General features: G+C 44.4%; 1 protein-coding gene across 1 annotated transcript in view; it reads right to left on the bottom strand.

Annotated features, from left to right (window-relative positions):
* The window catches only part of plxnd1 (plexin D1), a 218,689-nt gene that overhangs the window by 169,896 nt on the left and 28,420 nt on the right, over window positions 1–20,373 (bottom strand). The window contains exon 3 of the mRNA XM_034172730.1: window positions 9,024–9,155. Within this exon, the coding sequence (XP_034028621.1) occupies window positions 9,024–9,155 (132 nt within the window). The remainder of the gene's footprint in view (window positions 1–9,023; window positions 9,156–20,373) is intronic.

Here is a 20,373-nt window from a genome sequence, read left to right as displayed (position 1 = left end):
TTCCTTCTTAGAGCCAACCTGAAGTGGTCAGTCAAGGAACTGCAATTTTTTCTCCTTCTTGTTGTGCCTCATTTTGGTCAGTCATTTTGGACAGTCTGAGAACAGCTCATGTTGCTTCACAATGCAAGTGACACTCTTCATCAGTCTCACTAGCCACTTGTTTGACACAAATTCATTGCAGCAGTACCCAAGGATCTTTTAAAGACACTTAGTACCAGAGACAGTAGTAGTTAATGTCTTAGGTTACTGGTTAGGCACTAAGTCTCACATCCATAGAGTCAGACAAGAAGCACCACAACTGCCTTTGCTCTCCTGTAAAGATGAAGGCATCACCAACCTACATCGGACCACCAAACTCATGACGCGCCAAAGGTGTCTCTCAACTTCAAAGGCTGAGGACCCAAAGACATGAACGTCACTACTGAGACAAGTGAATGTTTCAACAAGTTCAACACTTTGACCACATATTGATACACTTCTGACAGCCAAGTCCAGGAAGTCACTGAAAGCCTGGATCTTAGTCTTGATTCTGGAAAATAGCAAACCTAAACACTTTGATTCCTCACTCAGCTTCTCAGTTGCTCTGAATTTTTTTTTTTTTTTTACATTCATTTCCCATTGCAGCTCATTAGACAAAACACATGCTGATGTTGTTAAGAGCTGATGAGAGATGAGCTGTCCATGGTGCTGAAGAGATGTAAAAAAAAATTAACAGTGGAGAGCTTTTAAATGACTGTGTAGAGTATTTAAACAACAAGAGTATGTAGCTGTTGTATATTACGTTAGATAGGTGTTAAATGTTACAGTATTCATAATGGAAGCTGAGCCTTATGTGAGCTCTGGAGCTTTCATTGTGTCTGAACAGTTCACAATACATAGACAGTTGTCTGTACACACATAAACTCAAAAACAGTGAAATGAAAAATGGAATATCATGAAAAGCAACAGTTCATTTTGATAAAATGAACATGCTGCAGTGTTGCATCAAGAAATATTCTGATGAGGGAAATTAATTATACATAACTAAAGTTGGTACATCCATCCATCCATCCATTTTCTTCCACTTTATCCAGAGTCGGGTCGCGGGGGCAGCAGCTCAAGCAAAGCTGCCCAGACCTCCTGATCCACACACACCTCCCCCAGCTCCTCTGGGGGAACCCCAAGGCGTTCCCAAGCCAGCTGAGAGATGTAGTCCCTCCAGCGTGTCCTGGGTCTTCCCCGGGGCCTCCTCCCAGTGGGATGTGCCTGGAACACCTCTCCAGCGAGGCGTCCAGGGGGGATCCGGAAAAGATGCTCTTAACTGACTCCTTTCGACATGGAGGAGCAGCGGCTCGACTCCGAACTCCTCCAGAGTGGCCGAGCTCCTCACCCTATCTCTAAGGGAGAGCCCAGCCACCCTGCGGAGGAAACTCATCTCGGCCGCTTGTACTCGCGATTTCGTTCTTTCGGTCATGAGCCAAATCTGATGACCATTGGTGAAGATCGGAACGTAGATCGATCAGTAAATCGAGAGCTTTGCCCCCCTACTCAGCTCTCTCTTCACCACGATGGTCCGATACAGTGACCGCATCACTGCAGATGCTGCACCGATCCGTCTATCGATCTCACGCTCCATCCATCCCTCACTCGTGAACAAGACCCCAAGATACTTAAACTCCTCCACTTGAGGCAAGGACACTCCAACGACTTAAAGAGGGCAAAGCACCTTTTTCCGGTCGAGAACCATGGCCTCGGATTTGGAGGTGCTGATTTTCATCCCGGACGCTTCACACTCAGCTGCAAACCGTCCCAGTGCATGCTGAAGGTCCTGATTTGATGAAGCCAACAGAACCACATCGTCCGCAAACAGCAGAGACGAGATTCTGTGGTTCCCAAACCAGACCCTCTCTACACCTTGGCTGCGCCTAGAATTCTGTCCATAAAAATAATGAACAGAACCGGTGACAAAAGGCAGCCCTGGCGGAGGCCAACGTGCACTGGAAACAGGTTTGACTTACTACCGGCAATGCGAACCAAGCTCCTGCTGCGGTCGTACAGGGACCGGATAGCCCTTAACAAAGGACCCCAGACCCCGTACTCCCGGAGCACTCCCCATAGGGTGCCCCGAGGGACACGGTCGAACGCCTTCTCCAGATCCACAGAACACATGTGGACTGGTTGGGCAAACTCCTATAAACCCTCGAGCACCCGATGGAGCGTGTAGAGCTGGTTCAGTGTGCCGCAACCAGGACGAAAACCACACTGCTCCTCCTGAATCCGAGGTATGACCATCGGTCGAATTCTCCTCTCCAGTACTCTGGAATAGACCTTACCGGGGGGGCTGAGGAGTGTGATCCCCCTATAGCTGGAACACACCCTCCGGTCCCCCTTCTTAAACAGAGGGACCACCACCCCGGTCTGCCAATCCAGAGGCACTGTCCCCGATCACCACGCAATGTTGCAGAGGCGTGTCAGCCAAGACAGCCCCACAACATTCAGAGACTTAAGGTACTCAGGACAGATTTCATCCACCCCAGGAGCCTTGCCACCGAGGAGCTTTCTAACAACCTCGGTGACTTTGGCCTGGGTAATGGATGAGTCCGCCTCTGAGTCCCCAGTCTCTGTTTCCTCTTCGGAAGACGTGACAATGGGATTGAGGAGATCCTCGAAGTACTCCTTCCACCGCCCGACAACATCCCCAGTCAGGGTCAACAGCTCCCCACCCGCACCGTAAACAGTGCTGGTGGAGAGCTGCTTCCACCTCCTGAGGCGTCGGACGGTTTGCCAGAATCTCTTCGAGGCCGACCGATAGTCCTCCTCCATAGCCTCCCCAAACCCCTCCCAGACCCGAGTTTTTGCCTCTGCGACCGCACGGGCCATGGCACGCTTGGCCTGCCGGTACCTGTCAGCTGCCTCTAGGGTCCCACCTACCAACAAAGATAAGTAGGACTCCTTCTTCAGCTTGACGGCATCCCTTACTTCCGGTGTCCACCACCGGGTTCGGGGATTGCCGCCGCGACAGGCACCAGAGAAGTTGGTACATAATAATCAAAAAGATCAGGGCCCGTATCCTTGGTGCATCTCAAAGTCCTCTCAAAGAGCTCATAACTATAATATCCTGGCAAGGACACCCAGCCTCAGAGAGACCCACGAGGTGTCTGAGAGCAATTCTGGGCAAGAAGTTAACAGAAACTCCTATCTTAGTGAGGAGGCAGGGTTGACATCATTGCTAGGTATGACATGGTCCTCTAAGAGCTGTGATTGGTTGTCATGGAAATGGAAGGGGAAATAAAAAATAAATGCACTCTGTGCCCCTACATATGCATGATTATATAATGGATGAGTGGATCCTTGTCATTTGATTGGTGCTTTGTATGTCACATGACATTGATTAATTCATCCCATTTGTGTTGCATTGCATTTAGAGTGCAAATTTGGTTCCATACGTTTGGTACCATTGCACTCTGCACACACACGCACATGCACGTCCTCGTGCATGCGCGCACACGTGATTGCGCATGCACGAGGAGAGAGCATATCTCACCCATATTGGCCTCTCTTCATTGGCTTCCTGTTAATTCTAGAATAGAATTTAAAATTCTTCTTCTTACTTATAAGGTTTTGAATAATCAGGTCCCATCTTATCTTAGGGACCTCGTAGTACCATATCACCCCAATAGAGCGCTTCGCTCTCAGACTGCAGGCTTACTTGTAGTTCCTAGGGTTTGTAAGAGTAGAATGGGAGGCAGAGCCTTCAGCTTTCAGGCTCCTCTCCTGTGGAACCAGCTCCCAATTCAGATCAGGGAGACAGACACCCTCTCTACTTTTAAGATTAGGCTTAAAACTTTCCTTTTTGCTAAAGCTTATAGTTAGGGCTGGATCAGGTGACTCTGAACCATCCCTTAGTTATGCTGCTATAGACGTAGACTGCTGGGGGGTTCCCATGATGCACTGTTTCTTTCTCTTTTTGCTCTGTATGCACCACTCTGCATTTAATCATTAGTGATCGATCTCTGCTCCCCTCCACAGCATGTCTTTTTCCTGGTTCTCTCCCTCAGCCCCAACCAGTCCCAGCAGAAGACTGCCCCTCCCTGAGCCTGGTTCTGCTGGAGGTTTCTTCCTGTTAAAAGGGAGTTTTTCCTTCCCACTGTAGCCAAGTGCTTGCTCACAGGGGGTCGTTTTGACCGTTGGGGTTTTACATAATTATTGTATGGCCTTGCCTTACAATATAAAGTGCCTTGGGGCAACTGTTTGTTGTGATTTGGCGCTATATAAAAAAAAAAAGATTGATTGATTGATGTATGCACGCCCACACGTGCTCGTGCATGCACATTCACATGCGCACACACATATGCGTGCGTGCACGCACACAATATGCGCGCGCACACGCACACACAAAAAAACCCACTATGCTGTCAGGAGGCTGGTGGCAGGAAGTTGGAATAAAAAGCTGAACTAATTTCTGATGTGATTTTTTTTTTCGCTGCACTGAGGATGTACAGTCTTTTTTGGTAGTACACGCACGCATAAGGTCCGACCAGATTGCGAGTGTGTGCGCACGTGAGGGACAACGACTCTCCCGAAACATAATTTGATTGAGCTAACTGACGCTGCTAATTCTTGTAAGACACACATACACATATACAGTAGTGTTCAGAATAATAGTAGTGCTATGTGACTAAAAAGATTAATCCAGGTTTTGAGTATATTTCTTATTGTTACATGGGAAACAAGGTACCAGTAGATTCAGTAGATTCTCACAAATCCAACAAGACCAAGCATTCATGGTATGTACACTCTTAAGGCTATGAAATTGGGCTATTCGTAAAAAAAAAAGTAGAAAAGGGGGTGTTCACAATAATAGTAGCATCTGCTGTTGATGCTACAAACTCAAAACTATTATGTACAAACTGCTTTTTTAGCAACCCTGTGAATCACTAAACTAGTATTTAGTTGTATAACCACAGTTTTTAATGATTTCTTCACATCTGCAAGGCATTAATTTTGTTGGTTTGGAACCAAGATTTTGCTGGTTTACTAGTGGGCTTGGGGTCATTGTCTTGTTGAAACACCCATTTGAAGGGCATGTCCTCTTCAGCATAAGGCAACATGACCTCTTCAAGTATTTTGACATATCTAAACTGATCCATGATACCTGGTATGCGATATACGAGTATAGGCCCAACACCATAGTAGGAGAAACATGCCCATATCATGATGATTGCACCACCATGCTTCACTGTCTTCACTGTGAACTGCGGCTTGAATTCAGAGTTTGGGGGTCGTCTCACAAACTGTCTGCGGCCCTTGGACCAAAAACGAACAGTTTTACTCTCATCAGTCCCCAAAATATTCCTTCATTTCTCTTTAGGCCAGTTGATGTGTTCTTTGGCAAATTGTAACCTCTTCTGCACGTCTTTTATTTAACAGAGGGACTTTGTGGGGGATTCTTACAAATAAATTAGCTTCACACAGGCGTCATCTAACTGTCACAGCACTTACAGGTAACTCCAGACTGTCTTTGATCATCCTGGAGCTGATCAGTGGGTGAGCCTTTGCCATTCTGGTTATTCTTCTATCCATTTTGATGGTTGTTTTCCATTTTCTTCCATGCGTCTCTGTTTGTTTTTTTTGTCCATTTTAAAGCATTGGAGATCATTGTAGATGAACAGCCTATAACTTTTTTGCACCTGCGTATAAGTTTTCCCCTCTCCAATCAACTTTTTAATCAAACTATGCTGCTCTTCTGAACAATGTCTTGAACGTCCCATTGTCCTCAGGCTTTCAAAGAGAAAAGCATGTTCAACAGGTGCTGGCTTCATCCTTACATAGGGGACACCTGATTCACACTTGTTTGTTCCACAAAACTGACGAACTCACTGACTGAATGCCACACTACTATTATTGTGAACACCCCCTTTTCTACTTTTTTTTACTAATAGCCCAATTTCATAACCTTAAGAGTGTGTGTATCATGAATGCTTGGTCTTGGTTTCCCATGTAACAATAAGAAATATACTCAAAACCTGGATTAATCTTTTTAGTCACATAGCACTACTATTATTCTGAACACTACTGTACACACACACACACACACACACACACACACACACACACACACACACACACACACACACACACACACACACACACACACACACACACACACACAACAAATCCACTGTGCTGTCTAGAGGCTGTTGGCAGGAACAAAGAATGAAAAGCTGGACTCATTTCTGACGTGATTTTTTTTTTTCACTGCACTTTTTCTCTGCTTCCTCTGTGTTTTTTCCACCAACTTTTCTGCTTAAGACACACTTAGGCTTCTTAAAAGTCTTCCTCACTACTTTTACCAGTTTGGCACCTTAGGAGCCCTCTTAAGGTCTAGGGTGCTTTGCGGACAAGTTTCATCTTACCAAGGGAAAATTCTAAGAAATGTCTAAGAATTTGAGAAATTCTAAGATTTGTCTCAGAATAACGTCACTAGGAGCTATTTTTAGCCTTATGCTGCTTCATGCATATGGGCCCAGGATTTTACTTGAGACCGCCCAGGTTTTGAGAGACCCTTGCAATCATTTTATCTCTCTGCGTGTGTATCCATATTTCCTTGGAACCATTTAGTCAATTTCATTCATAGTGCACATTAATATGAAGGTCAAAGGTCAATTTCAATCAAGGTGACTGAACACCATGAAAAGTCATATTTTTCACAATAACTTCAAAACAAAGACAGCTAGAAAATGAAAACAATTTCAAGTGCGTATGAATCACAAACACAAGCCTCCCTGCTGATCTGTATGTGGTGTTGTCTCCAAATGATGGTATGTGACATTAAATGATTTTTTTAATCACATTTTTCAAAATAATTGTGAAACAAAAAGAACTAAAGGAATGGTTTCAAGTGCATGTGATTCAGAAAACAAATTGCCACAGTCATCATGATGTCATTGTTTGCTGTCATATGACAATATACAATCCAAAACCAACATTTCCTCAGTAACCTTGATCCTAGCAGAGCTAAAAGGATGATCCAGAGTGCATATAAATCAGAAGATAGAATGACATATTTTAACGTCACGTGTTGCCATGATGATGTCGTCATGTTACATTATTAATAAAGAATAAGATCAACTTTATTTATGCTGAAGAAAATTATTTTGCCAGAGTACTGAAACAGTGACAGTAAACAGTGAACAATGCTTTTTTTAAAGACATACGCACAAGATATTCAACAATATTGCACATAACTCTGATTAACTATATACCTCTGTTCATTATGTCTTCATCCTGCAGAAGGTTATACATTCTGATTGCCATAGGTAGGAAAGACCTCCTGTGGCATTCTGTGGTGGACCTCGGTGGTTTCAGTCTGTGGCTGAATGTGCTCTGACAGAGAGTCATTGTGGCATGCAGGGAGTGGGAGGTGCTTTCCCAGATGCTAAGCAGTTTCCTCAACATCCTCCTCTCTGACACCTCCACCACAGATTTTAGCTCAACCCCCAGGACAGAGCCAGCTCTCCTGATGAGCTTGTTGAGTTTGTTCATGTCAGCTAACTTCAGCCTGCTCCCCCAGCACGCTACAGTGCAAAAGATGATGCTGAAGACCACCGAGTGATGAAACATCTGCAACATGTTTCTGCAGACATTGAAAGATCTGAGCCTCCTGAGGAAGTACAGTCGACTCTGACCTTTCTTATAGACAGCATCTGTGTTTACAGTCCATTCCAATTTGTTGTCTATGTGGACACCCAGGTACTTGTAGTGGTCCACAATGTCGACCTCAGTTCCAATGATGGTAACTGGGTTCGGATGGGTCTTCCATCTTCTGATGTCAACCACCAGCTCCTTCATCTTAGATACTGTATGTTGAGCTGCAGGTGGTTGAATCCACACCACTCCACAAACCTGTCCACTACACTCCTTTACTCAGCCTCCTGGTCACTGCCGGTGAAGCCGATTATGGTTTCTAGCAACCAATAATCCTTGTCTATATGATCATGATATGTACAGTTTCTGTTTAGAACTGAGTATTTAGTAATTTCTCTCATTTCTTTTGACTGTGATTTCATGGAGTCAATAATAATTTTCTACATCTGCTGCTGTGTCTGCAATATATGCAGCACATACACAAATTCTCTGAGTGCTTGTTTTTAACTGCAATCCTGTAGAGGAACAAGAATATGTTTTCAGATATGAATCCTACAGAGGATACACTCCTGTTGTAGTAAATTAAACTGTGTGTGTGTGTGTGTGTGTGTGTGTGTGTGTGTGTGTGTGTGTGTGTGTGTGTGTGTGTGTGTGTGTGTGTGTGTGTGTGTGTGTGTGTGTGTGTGCATAAGACGCCACTTCACATCATCAGTGGTTTTGTCAAAGACCTAAAATGTGGTTGAATGAACCAAAATAAAAGATGAATCCTGCAGTTTTTGGTGATCTCCAGATTCTGGAGCCTCTGAAATTTCCTCAAAGCTTTAGGATGTCCACATTAATGTCTAATCATCTCAACAAGCCTCTTATGATCATTTCTGGAAAAAAACCTCTTTGGTTTAAGACATTTGTGGGAGTGAGCCCTCTCAGCTTTTATGTACTTTTGGGAATCCTGTCCCACAAGTGAACAACGTCGCAGAAGCCTAAAAAAAAAAAAAAAAAGCTGTTTCAGGTCTTAGTTTTGCTGACAGCACAGGAGTTTTTGCATGGACAAAAATAGGATTGTGGGACGTTGTGGCTATTTAACATTAACCACAACCATATTGACTTAGAAAAAGCACGAGTGTTCAACACTAATTTAGCCTAATATGAGCCACTTTAATGTTACCGCAGGTGCATGTTTTCTGCCGGGGTGATACCACGGAGATTGTGCATGTGCTGTCTTTGCCACAAATATGTGCCAGTTCAGCTACAAAATGTGGAAAATTCTTTTAACAATAAATGAGGCTTTAATTGTTGCTGTTATGATTCATCTTCATGACTACATAAGCAGAACAGACAACACTCGTGGTAAGAATCAACATCTTGAGTGTGAGGTTTCCTTGGTGGTGTGTTCTTACATGGTGGGAGGTCATAAGATAAAGAAAGTTCCTGTCATTCGGGTCAAAGGTCATGATGTGGTGAACTGGTTCGCTGGACGGCAGCTTGAGTGTCCACTGACTGGCCAAGGTCATGTTTGGCAGAAGGGTCAGCTGTGAAAAAAAATAAAAAGACATCAAAGATGAGACCATGTTAGAGCACAAGGCTGGAACAAACATGAGCAGAAAGTGTTTTCTCAAACTTCATTTTACATGAGAAACTGAGCACCACTCACTCCTTCTTTCGCACATCATATGGATATGATAAATTCTGAAATATAACTGCAGATTCATATGTGTGTATATATATATATATATATATATATATATATATATATATATATATATATATATATATATATATATATATGATTCACTTGCACAAATCTTCTAACAGGCTTAGCTTGGTTCAGGTGTTCTATTAAATTGTATCTTTGGAGACGGGGTGTGATTTTCACAACAGGTGGCTTAGGTGTGGGAATTAAAAATTACTGTGTGACCTTTCATCAATAATTGTGGATTAACTGGAGCTAACTTTTTCAAGCTATCGACAGCTGCTAAAAGTGCTAATGCCATGAACATACAAAATTAAATAACAGAAATTTAACTAGACAGAAATACTGGTGCACAGACTTCTTAGATGATCAAGTAGGCAATTAACCACACAAAAATCCATATTATTACTGATATTTGCAATAAAATGCTCAGAAAGGACAGGCACGGTCCTCTACAACAACTAGCAGTTATACCTAGTATAGCTTGAGCTCTACAAACTGCTCAGCTGCACATGCTACCTGAAACCTGTCACTCAAACCAGCCACACCTCTAATTATATATGACCAAATATATAAAACGCCACTAAATATATATATATATACATATATATACGAGTATATATATATATATATATATATATATATATATATATATATATATATACACGAGTATATATATATGTATGTATGTATATATATATATATATATATATATATATATATACATATATATATACACTCAACAAAAATATAAATGCAACACTTTTGGTTTTGCTCCCATTTTGTATGAGATGAACTCAAAGATCTAAACCTTTTTCCACATACACAATATCACCATTTCCCTCAAATATTGTTCACAAACCAGTCTAAATCTGTGATAGTGAGCACTTCTCCTTTGCTGAGATAATCCATCCCACCTCACAGGTGTGCCATATCAAGATGCTGATTAGACACCATGATTAGTGCACAGGTGTGCCTTAGACTGCCCACAATAAAAGGCCACTCTGAAAGGTGCAGTTTTATCACACAGCACAATGCCACAGATGTCGCACGATTTGAGGGAGCGTGCAGTTGGCATGCTGACAGCAGGAATGTCAACCAGAGCTGTTGCTCGTGTATTGAATGTTCATGTCTCTACCATAAGCCGTCTCCAAAGGCGTTTCAGAGAAGTTGGCAGTACATCCAACCAGCCTCACAACCGCAGACCACGTGTAACCACACCAGCCCAGGACCTCCACATCCAGTATGTTCACCTCCAAGATCGTCTGAGACCAGCCACTCGGACAGCTGCTGAAACAATCGGTTTGCATAACCAAAGAATTTCTGCACAAACTGTCAGAAACCGTCTCAGGGAAGCTCATCTGCATGCTCGTCGTCCTCATCAGGGTCTCGACCTGACTCCAGTTCGTCGTCGTAACCGACTTGAGTGGGCAAATGCTCACATTCGCTGGCGTTTGGCACGTTGGAGAGGTGTTCTCTTCACAGATGAATCCCGGTTCACACTGTTCAGGGCAGATGGCAGACAGCGTGTGTGGCGTTGTGTGGGTGAGCGGTTTTCTGATGTCAATGTTGTGGATGGAGTGGCCCATGGTGGCGGTGGGGTTATGGTATGGGCAGGCGTCTGTTATGGACGAAGAACACAGGTGCATTTTATTGATGGCATTTTGAATGGACAGAGATACCGTGACGAGATCCTGAGGCCCATTGTTGTGCCATACATCCAAGAACATCACCTCATGTTGCAGCAGGATAATGCACGGCCCCACGTTGCAGGGATCTGTACACAATTCTTGGAAGCTGAAAATGTCCCAGTTCTTGCATGGCCGGCATACTCACCGGACATGTCACCCATTGAGCATGTTTGGGATGCTCTGGACTGGCGTATACAACAGCGTGTACCAGTTCCTGCCAATATCCAGCAACTTCGCACAGTCATTGAAGAGGAGTGGACCAACATTCCACAGACCACAACTGACAACCTGATCAACTCTATGCGAAGGAGATGTGTTGCACTGCATGAGGCAAATGGTGGTCACACCAGATACTGACTGGTATCCCCCCCAATAAAACAAAACTGCACCTTTCAGAGTGGCCTTTTATTGTGGACAGTCTAAGGCACACCTGTGCACTAATCATGGTGTCTAATCAGCATCTTGATATGGCACACCTGTGAGGTGGGATAGATTATCTCAGCAAAGGAGAAGTGCTCACTATCACAGATTTAGACTGGTTTGTGAACAATATTTGAGGGAAATGGTGATATTGTGTATGTGGAAAAAGTTTTAGATCTCTGAGTTCATCTCATACAAAATAGGAGCAAAACCAAAAGTGTTGCATTTATATTTTTGTTAAGTGTATATATATATATATATATATATATATATATATATATATATATATATATATATATATATATATATATATATACACACACATATATATATATACACACATATATACAAGGTCTATTAGAAAAGTATCCGACCTTATTATTTTTTTCAAAAACCATATGGATTTGATTCATATGTTTTTACGTCAGCCAAGCTTGAACCTTCGTGCGCATGCGTGAGTTTTTCCACACCTGTCAGTTGCATCATTCGCCTGTGAGCACGCCTTGTGGGAGGAGTGGTCCAGCCCCCTCGTGGGATTTTCATTGTCAGGAAATGGCGGAATGATTTGGGCTTTTTTTCCATCAGAATTTTTTCAGAAACTGTTAGAGACAAGCAGGTGGAAACCATTTCGAAAAATTTATCTGGCTTTCGGTGAAAATTTTACGGGCTTCACAGAGAATAAGGAGTGTTACTACAGCTTTAAGGATGGCCCACAATGGCGCACAGCGCGGCGCGCTCCGAGCCGCCATCAAAAGGCAGAAAACACTACATCATTTATAAACGGATCGCTGTGTGGAGCCGGGAACGTCGTGAGTGCCAGGGGACAAGTTGGGACATGCCTATCTCGGCTTTCAATGCTTACCAGCCCAGTGAGTGTAAGAGAAATTGTGGAGAGCTGGGCATGTCCCAACTTGTCCCCTGGCACTCCGAAACTGAGGTGTTCCTTTGTCTCGCTCGATCAGCGAATCGGTCCTGACACGTGAAGCCTCCGCGTGGCTTTCCATGACAAAATCTCTTGTTAAAAGTGAAATGTGCCAGAAAATGGCTGATGTCCAGCTCTTGTGATAACCAGAGAAATTGCTCACGATGGTCCCAGCTCCACACAGCGATCCGTTTAGAAATGAAGTGGTGTTTTCTGCCTCTCGATGGCGGCTCAAAGCGTGCCACGCCGTGCGCCATTGTGGGCCGTCCTTAAAGCTGTAGTAACACTCCTTATTCTCTGTGAAGCCCGTAAAATTTTCACCGAAAGCCAGATAAATTTTTCGAATGGTTTCCAGCTGCTTGTCTCTAACAGTTTCTGAAAAAATTCTGATGGAAAAAAGCCCAAATCATTCTGCCATTTCCTGACAATGAAAATCCGACAAGGGGGCTGGACCACTCCTCCCACAAGGCGTGCTCACAGGCGAATGACGCAACCGACAGGCGTGGAAAAACTCACACATGCGCACGAAGGTTCAAGCTTGGCTGACGTAAAAACATATGAATCAAATCCATATGGTTTTTGAAAAAAATAATAAGGTCGGATACTTTTCTAATAGACCTCATATATATATAGATAGATACTTAAACTCCTCCACTTGAGGCAAGGACACTCCACCGACCTGAAGAGGGCAAAGCACCTTTTTCCGGTCGAGAACCATGGCCTCGGATTTGGAGGTGCTGATTTTCATCCCGGACGCTTCACACTCAGCTGCAAACTGCCCCAGTGCACGCTGAAGGTCCTGATTTGACGAAGCCAACAGAACCACATCATCCGCAAACAGCAGTAGATTCTGTGGTTCCCAAACCAGACTGCCTCCACACCCTGGCTGTGCCTACAAATTCTGTCCATAAAAATAATGAACAGAACCAGTGACAAAGGGCAGCCCTGGCGGAGGCCAACGTGCACTGGAAACAGGTTTGACTTACTACTGGCAATGCGAACCAAGCTCCTGCTACAGTCGCACAGGGACCGGATAGCCCTTAGCAAAGGACCCCGGACCCCGTACTCCCGGAGCACCCCCCACAGGGTGCCCCGAGGGACACAGTCGAACGCCTTCTCCAGATCCACAAAACACATGTGGACTGGTTGGGCGAATTCCCATGAACCCTCGAGCACCCGATGGAGCATGTAGAGCTGGTCCAGTGTGCCGTGACCAGAACAAAAACCACACTACTCCTCCTGAATCCGAGGTTCGACCATCGGTCGAATTCTCCTCTCCAGTACTCTGGAATAGACCTTACCAGGGAGGCTGAGGAGTGTGATCCCCCTATAGTTGGAACACACCCTCCGGTCCCCCTTCTTAAACAGAGGGACCACCACCCCGGTCTGCCAATCCAGAGACACTGTCCCCGATCGCCACGCGATGTTGCAGAGGCGTGTCAGCCAAGACAGTCCCACAACATCCAGAGACTTAAGGTACTCAGGACGGATTTCATCCACCCCAGGAGCCTTGCCACCGAGGAGCTTTCTAACAATCTCGGTGACTTCGGCCTGGGTAATGGATGAGTCCACCTCTGAGTCCCCAGTCTCTGCTTCCTCTTCGGAAGACGTGACAATGGGATTGAGGAGATCCTCGAAGTACTCCTTCCACCGCCCGACAACATCCCCAGTCAGGGTCAACAGCTCCCCACCTGAACCATAAACAGTGCTGGTGGAGAGCTGCTTCTGCCTCCTGAGGTGCTGGATGGTTTGCCAGAATCTCTTCGAGGCCAACCGATAGTCCTCCTCCATGGCCTCCCCGAACTCCTCCCAGACCCGAGTTTTTGCCTCTGTGACCGCACGGGCTGCGGCACGCTTTGCCTGCCAGTACCTGTCAGCTGCCTCCGGGGTCCCACCTACCAACAAAGATAAGTAGGACTCCTTCTTCAGCTTGACAGCATCCCTTACTTCCGGCGTCCACCACCGGGTTCTGGGATTGCCGCCGCGACAGGCACCAGAGACCTTGTGACCACAGCTATGAGCGGCTGCATCAACAATGGAGGTGGAGAACATGGTCCACTCGGACTCTATATCTCCAACCTCCCCCGGGATCTGGGAGAAGCTCTCTCGGAGGTGGGAGTTGAAGACCTCTCTGACAGAGGGTTCCGCCAGTTGTTCCCAGCAGACCCTCACGATATGTTTGGGCCTGCCTGATCTGACCGGCTTCCTCCACTCCCAGCGGATCCAACTCACCACCAGGTGGTGATCGGTCGACAGCTCTGCCCTTCTCTTCACTTGACTGTCAGAGACACGTGGCCGAAGGTCAGATGATACAACTACAAAGTCGACCATCGACCTCCGGCTCAGGGTGACCTGGTGCCACGTGCACTTATGGACACCCTTGTGCTCGAACATGGTGTTTGTGATGGACAAACTGTGTCTAGCACAGAAGTCCAACAACTGAACACCACTCGGGTTCAGATCGGGGAGGCTGTGCTTCCCGATCACCTCCCTCCAGGTCTCACTGTCGCCCCCACGTGGGCGTTGAAATCCTCCAGGAGAACAATGGAGTCCCCAGTCGGAGCGCTATCTAGTACCCCTACCAGGGACTCCAAGAAGGTCGGGTACTCTGCACTGCCACTCGGCCCGTAGGCTGAGACAACGGTGAGAGACCTGTCCCCGACCCGAAAGTGTAGGGACGCGACCCTCTCGTTCACTGGAGTAAACGCCAACACATGGCGACTGAGCTGGGGAGCAATAAGCAATGTGACCCAAGCTCTCCGCCTCTCCCCGATCCTCACCTATGGTCATGAGATTTGGCTCATGACCAAAAGAACGAGATCGCGAGTACAAGCGGCCGAGATGAGTTTCCTCCACAGGGTGGCTGGGCACTCCCTTAGAGATAGGGTGAGGAGCTCAGTCACTTGGGAGGAGCTCGGAGTCGAGCCGCTGCTCCTCCACATCAAAAGGAGTCAGTTGAGGTGGCTCGGGCATCTCTTCCAGATGACCCCTGGATGCCTCACTGGAGAGGTGTTCCGGGCATGTCCCATTGGGAGGAGGCCCCGGGGAAGACCCAGGACACGCTGGAGGGACTGTATCTCTCGGCTGGCTTGGGAACGCCTTGGGGTTCCTCCGGAGGAGCTGGGGGAGGTGTGTGTGGATCGGGAGGTCTGGGCGGCTTTGCTTGAGCTGCTGCCCCCGCGACCCGACTCCGGATAAAGCGGAAGAAAATGGATGGATGGATGGATATATATATATATTCTTAGATGAATTTGGTGCATTCATCTCTAACTTGTCAACTCGTGCAGAGAACATTCTGATTATTGGTGACTTTAATGTTCATATAAAGAAGCCTTCTGATCCCCTCTGCAAATCATTTATGGAAATTGTGGATGCATTGGATTTGGGCAATGCATTCGGGACTTGACGCACATTAGTGGAAATACCCTGGATTTCGTTCTCGCACATGGTATTGCTGTCACAAATATTGACATCATGCCTCTTACATTAGTGGTCTCTGATCACTCACTTATTAAGTTTATAGTTTCGCTGCCGTGTTTAGTCGAACAACAACCTTATATATCACTACAGCGATGCATCAACTCCTTAACTAAGACTGAATTTGAAGCTAGACTGTCTGATGTCTTAGCTTCACATTTGGAAAATACCCAATCAGAAGACAGACTTGTGGATAGTTTAAACTCAGTGCTCAAAACTACACTCAACATGATTGCGCAACCTGTCTTAAAACCACGCTCCCCCAAAACACAGTCACCTTGGTTCAATGATTACCTGCGTGACCTCAAGCATAAGGCTAGAGGTCTAGAAACGAAACGGCGTTGTTCAAAATGAGAAGTATTCCACCTTGTGTGGCATGTTGCTATCTTAGACTATAAGCATGCATTACTGGCTACAAAGTGGACCTATTACTCTCATTTGATCAACAAAAACAAGCATAACTCAAAGTTCTTGTTCAACACCTCGAACCACCTGTAGTTCACTCTCCTTTTACAGCACAAGAATTCCTGGATTACTTTGAGAAGGAAATTGAAGACATTAGGTTAAACATCTCCCAGCATGCCTTAACCCAGCCACTACACCCTGCTATTGAGGTGGGCGCCATTACTGAGGTATTACCTAGATTTACAGAATTTGATAGTATCTCACTTGGCATGCTGACAAAACACGTAACGTCAACAAAAAGCACAACCTGTTTATTTGATCCTATACCAACAAAACTGTTTAAGGACCTGTGGCCCACGCTTGGGCCAGCTGTGCTGGAAATTACTAATCTTTCTTTAACTTCTGGATCTGTTCCTAAATGTTTCAAATCTGCAGTGATTAAACCATTACTTAAGAAACCTAATCTTGACCCTAGTGTATTGAAAAACTATCGACCAATATCAAATCTATCATTTTGCTCTAAATTTGTAGAAAAAGTGGTGTCACGGCAGCTCTTAGACTATCTTACTGAGAATAATCACTTTGAGCCACTGCAGTCTGCTTTTAGAAAATATTCCAAAGAGACGGCTCTCACTAAAGTGGTGAACAATCTTCTGCTTACAATGGATGTGGACACCACTACGGTTCTGGTGCTGTTAGATCTCAGTGCTGCATTTGATACCATGGATCATCATATTGTACTTGATAGGCTGGAAAATCATTTTGGGATTCCTGGGAGTGCCCTTGCATGGTTGACGTCATACTTGACCAGTCGTTCTCACTGTGTTTTGTACAGTAACACTACCTCTAACCTTAGTGACATGAAATTTGGGGTTCCACAGGGGTCCGTCTTAGGCGACCTGCTTTTCTCCTTTTATATAGCATCCCCTTGGGATTACCTTTCACTGCTATGCTGATGATACTCAGTTATACATGCCGATAACTGCTGGTAATCTTGTTCACATAAAATCCTTAGAAGATTGCCTTGCACCAGTGAGAAGTTGGATGTCCAGAAACTTCACATAAAATCCTTAGAAGATTGCCTTGCACCAGTGAGAAGTTGGATGTCCAGAAACTTCCTATTTTTAAACTCTGATAAGACTGAAATGATGGTTCTTGGTCCAGTGAGACATTGGCATCAATTTGACCAGTTAAAGCTTAGCCTAGGCTTGTGTGTCATACATCACACTGACAAAGTGAGGAACCTTGGTGTAATTTTTGATCCTACATTGTCCTTTGACCTTCACATTAGAAATATTACGAGGATTGCTTTCTTCCACCTGTGAAATATAGCAAAGATTTGTCCCATCCTGTCTATGGCTGATGCTGAGACCCTGATCCATGGGTGTAACTCTTCTAGATTGGACTACTTCAATGTTCTATTTTCTGGTTCACCACAGTCCAACATTAGGGCTCTCCAATTGGTTCAAAATGCTGCAGCCAGACTTTTGACACGAAGCAGAACGTTCGACCACATTTACAGCCACTTCGGCATCCCTTCACTGGCTTCCTGTTCCACTGAGATCACATTTTAAAGTTCTGCTACTAATCTATAAAAGTGTTCACGAACTGGCACATTTTTATTTTTTTCAAAAACCTGATGGATTTGAATCACGTGCGCTTGCATGAGCAAACCTTGAACCTTCGTGCGCATGCGTGAACGTTTTCACGCCTGTCGATTGCATCATCTTCTGGTAAGCACCCTTTGTGTGAGGAGTGTGTCGTGCGCTCAGCGGATTTTCATACCAAGGAAAAAGACGGAACAACTGGAGCAGCGCCGCATCAAATTTTGCCAGAAACTGGGCGACAGAAACCATTCAGATGATTCAGACGGCTTTCAGTGACTTTTCAGTCGTGTGACTATCTGAGAAATTGTGGAAGAGGTGGGCATGTCACAACATGTCCTGTGAGACTTCAACACGAAGGTGCTTTTGCTGCGCCATCAGCACCAGCATGAATTTCACCGCCACTCTTTTCATGGCCAAATCTTCTGTCACAGTGGAATGTGCCGAAAAAATGTTGATGTCCACCTCTTCCGCAATTTCTTGGATAGTCACACGATGGTCCCGCATCACCACCGCGTTCACTTTGGAATGATCTGGTCATTTCAGCATGTTGATGGCCGACCGGAGCGTGGCTCCACTGTTGTGCGGACCTTTTTAAAACCGGTTGTACTGCTCCTTAATCTGTGTGATGCCCACAGGATCATCACCGAAAGCCGTCTGAATCATCTGAATGGTTTCCACCTGGCTGTCTCCCAGTTTCTGGCAAAATTTGATGCAGTGCTACTCCAGTCGTTCCGTCTTTTTCCTTGGAATGAAAAAATGCCGAGCGCACGACACACACCTCACACAAAGGCTGCTTACCAGGAAATGATGCAATCGACAGGTGTGAAAAAGTTCACGCATGCGCACGAAGGTTCAAGGTTTGTTCATGCAAGCACACGCAATTCAAATCCATCAGGTTTTGGAAAAAAATACAAAGGTCCGATACTTTTCTAACAGACCTCATATATATATATATATATATATATATATAAATCACCACCATACAGTTGTCATGGAGCGAGTAACAAGCCATAGCACCAAAACAGTTTTTTTCTTTATTTCTTCTCCAAAGTTAGACATTTTAACATGGGCTTCTATAAGAATCTGCTGGCTCTTGGGGTCAGCACCAAGTGGCCATTCAAGGAACTGCAAGATTTTCCTCTTCTGGGTGGCTGTATTTTTGGACAACCGGTGAATGGGGCTTGGCAATAACTCAAAAACAACAAATGCCATCACCTTGTAACTCACCACATTAAAGGAACACAATAAGGGGGACATGAATAGATTGTGGTTAATTTTAATCCACCAGATCAATCAAATAAGCAACTTTGTTTTGCTTTGCCTATGTATTATCCCATTGACATATCAGCCACCTGCTGGATGGCTCATGGAGAATTACAAACAGCTGCTGTTCAAATTAAATGTAGATTGTCTGCCAACTGACAAACACTGGGCACATGATGGGATCATTGGTGGAATCTGCCCACTCGTGCCCACCATCTTGTCAGCTTCAGCTGACAAGCTTAGCTAGCAAAAACGGGGGAAAACATGCTGCCTACGATGTGGTCAACATGTTTTCTCCTGTCTTTGCTAGGCGAAGAATGATACCATTTCATTTGCACTGCAAATTAGTGATATCAAACTCAAAACACTGTTCTGCCACATTTTTTAAACATTTGTAATGTCCATATTTTGGAACATTATTCATGAGTCCATATCAAAAGGAGCACATCATGTGCTGCATTAAATGGGACCTCATTATGTTGCTAACTGTTTTGAAAAAAATGTTTGGAAATGTTCCACTTTTGTTTCACATTTGCCTCTTCTGGTGTTGAAACATAATAAAACACAAGTGAATGAATGGCTAAAGTTAGCATATGGTCAATTTGTGCATTAGTACACACGTTGCTTATTTGTACTTGGTCTTGGTAGTTAGTGTAGTGTATTTGTTTTAAAATACACATTTGTTAAAAAATATATTTTTAGTTAGGAAGAGATGTTGTTTTATTTAACTGAATTTTTTTTAATTTCATTTCCCTGTTCTGCAAGAATGTACATTGCAATTGACGTCCAATGTTGACATTTAAGTTACTTCTTATGAGAAAGTTTTTATCTCAGCCTAATCAGACTAAAATTTCCTAATACGACTGCATATGAGGTAACCTAAAGCTCTGTTAGTTTAAGTCGATAACAGTCTGAATGGAAAAGTACAGAATAAATGGTTTGCAATTTATTCTTCTTGAGGAATAAAATATACCAATACATTTATTCGAATGCCATTCTCACCCTTAACAAAATAGCATTTCTCACATTGTTAAATAAAATAATTTGTCACTTGGCACTTGACTCACAAATATATCATACTATTGATATTTTTAAATCAATATTTCAGTGCTTGTTGTATGGAACAAAGCTGTTCTCAAAAAGAATATTCTCCAAATTAAACTTGTAGAAATAATCTGTAAAAAGTAAAATCAGTATTCCAATAATATTTGGTTACACCATACAACATGATCATACAAATGTTTAAACATTTCTGTCACCTTTGGTAAAATG

This window comes from Thalassophryne amazonica, chromosome 6 (assembly GCF_902500255.1).
Source record: "Thalassophryne amazonica chromosome 6, fThaAma1.1, whole genome shotgun sequence".
Taxonomy (NCBI): Eukaryota; Metazoa; Chordata; class Actinopteri; order Batrachoidiformes; family Batrachoididae; genus Thalassophryne; species Thalassophryne amazonica.
The sequence above is the reverse complement of the archived record's forward strand: the minus strand, read 5'-3'. Positions and strand labels throughout refer to the sequence as shown.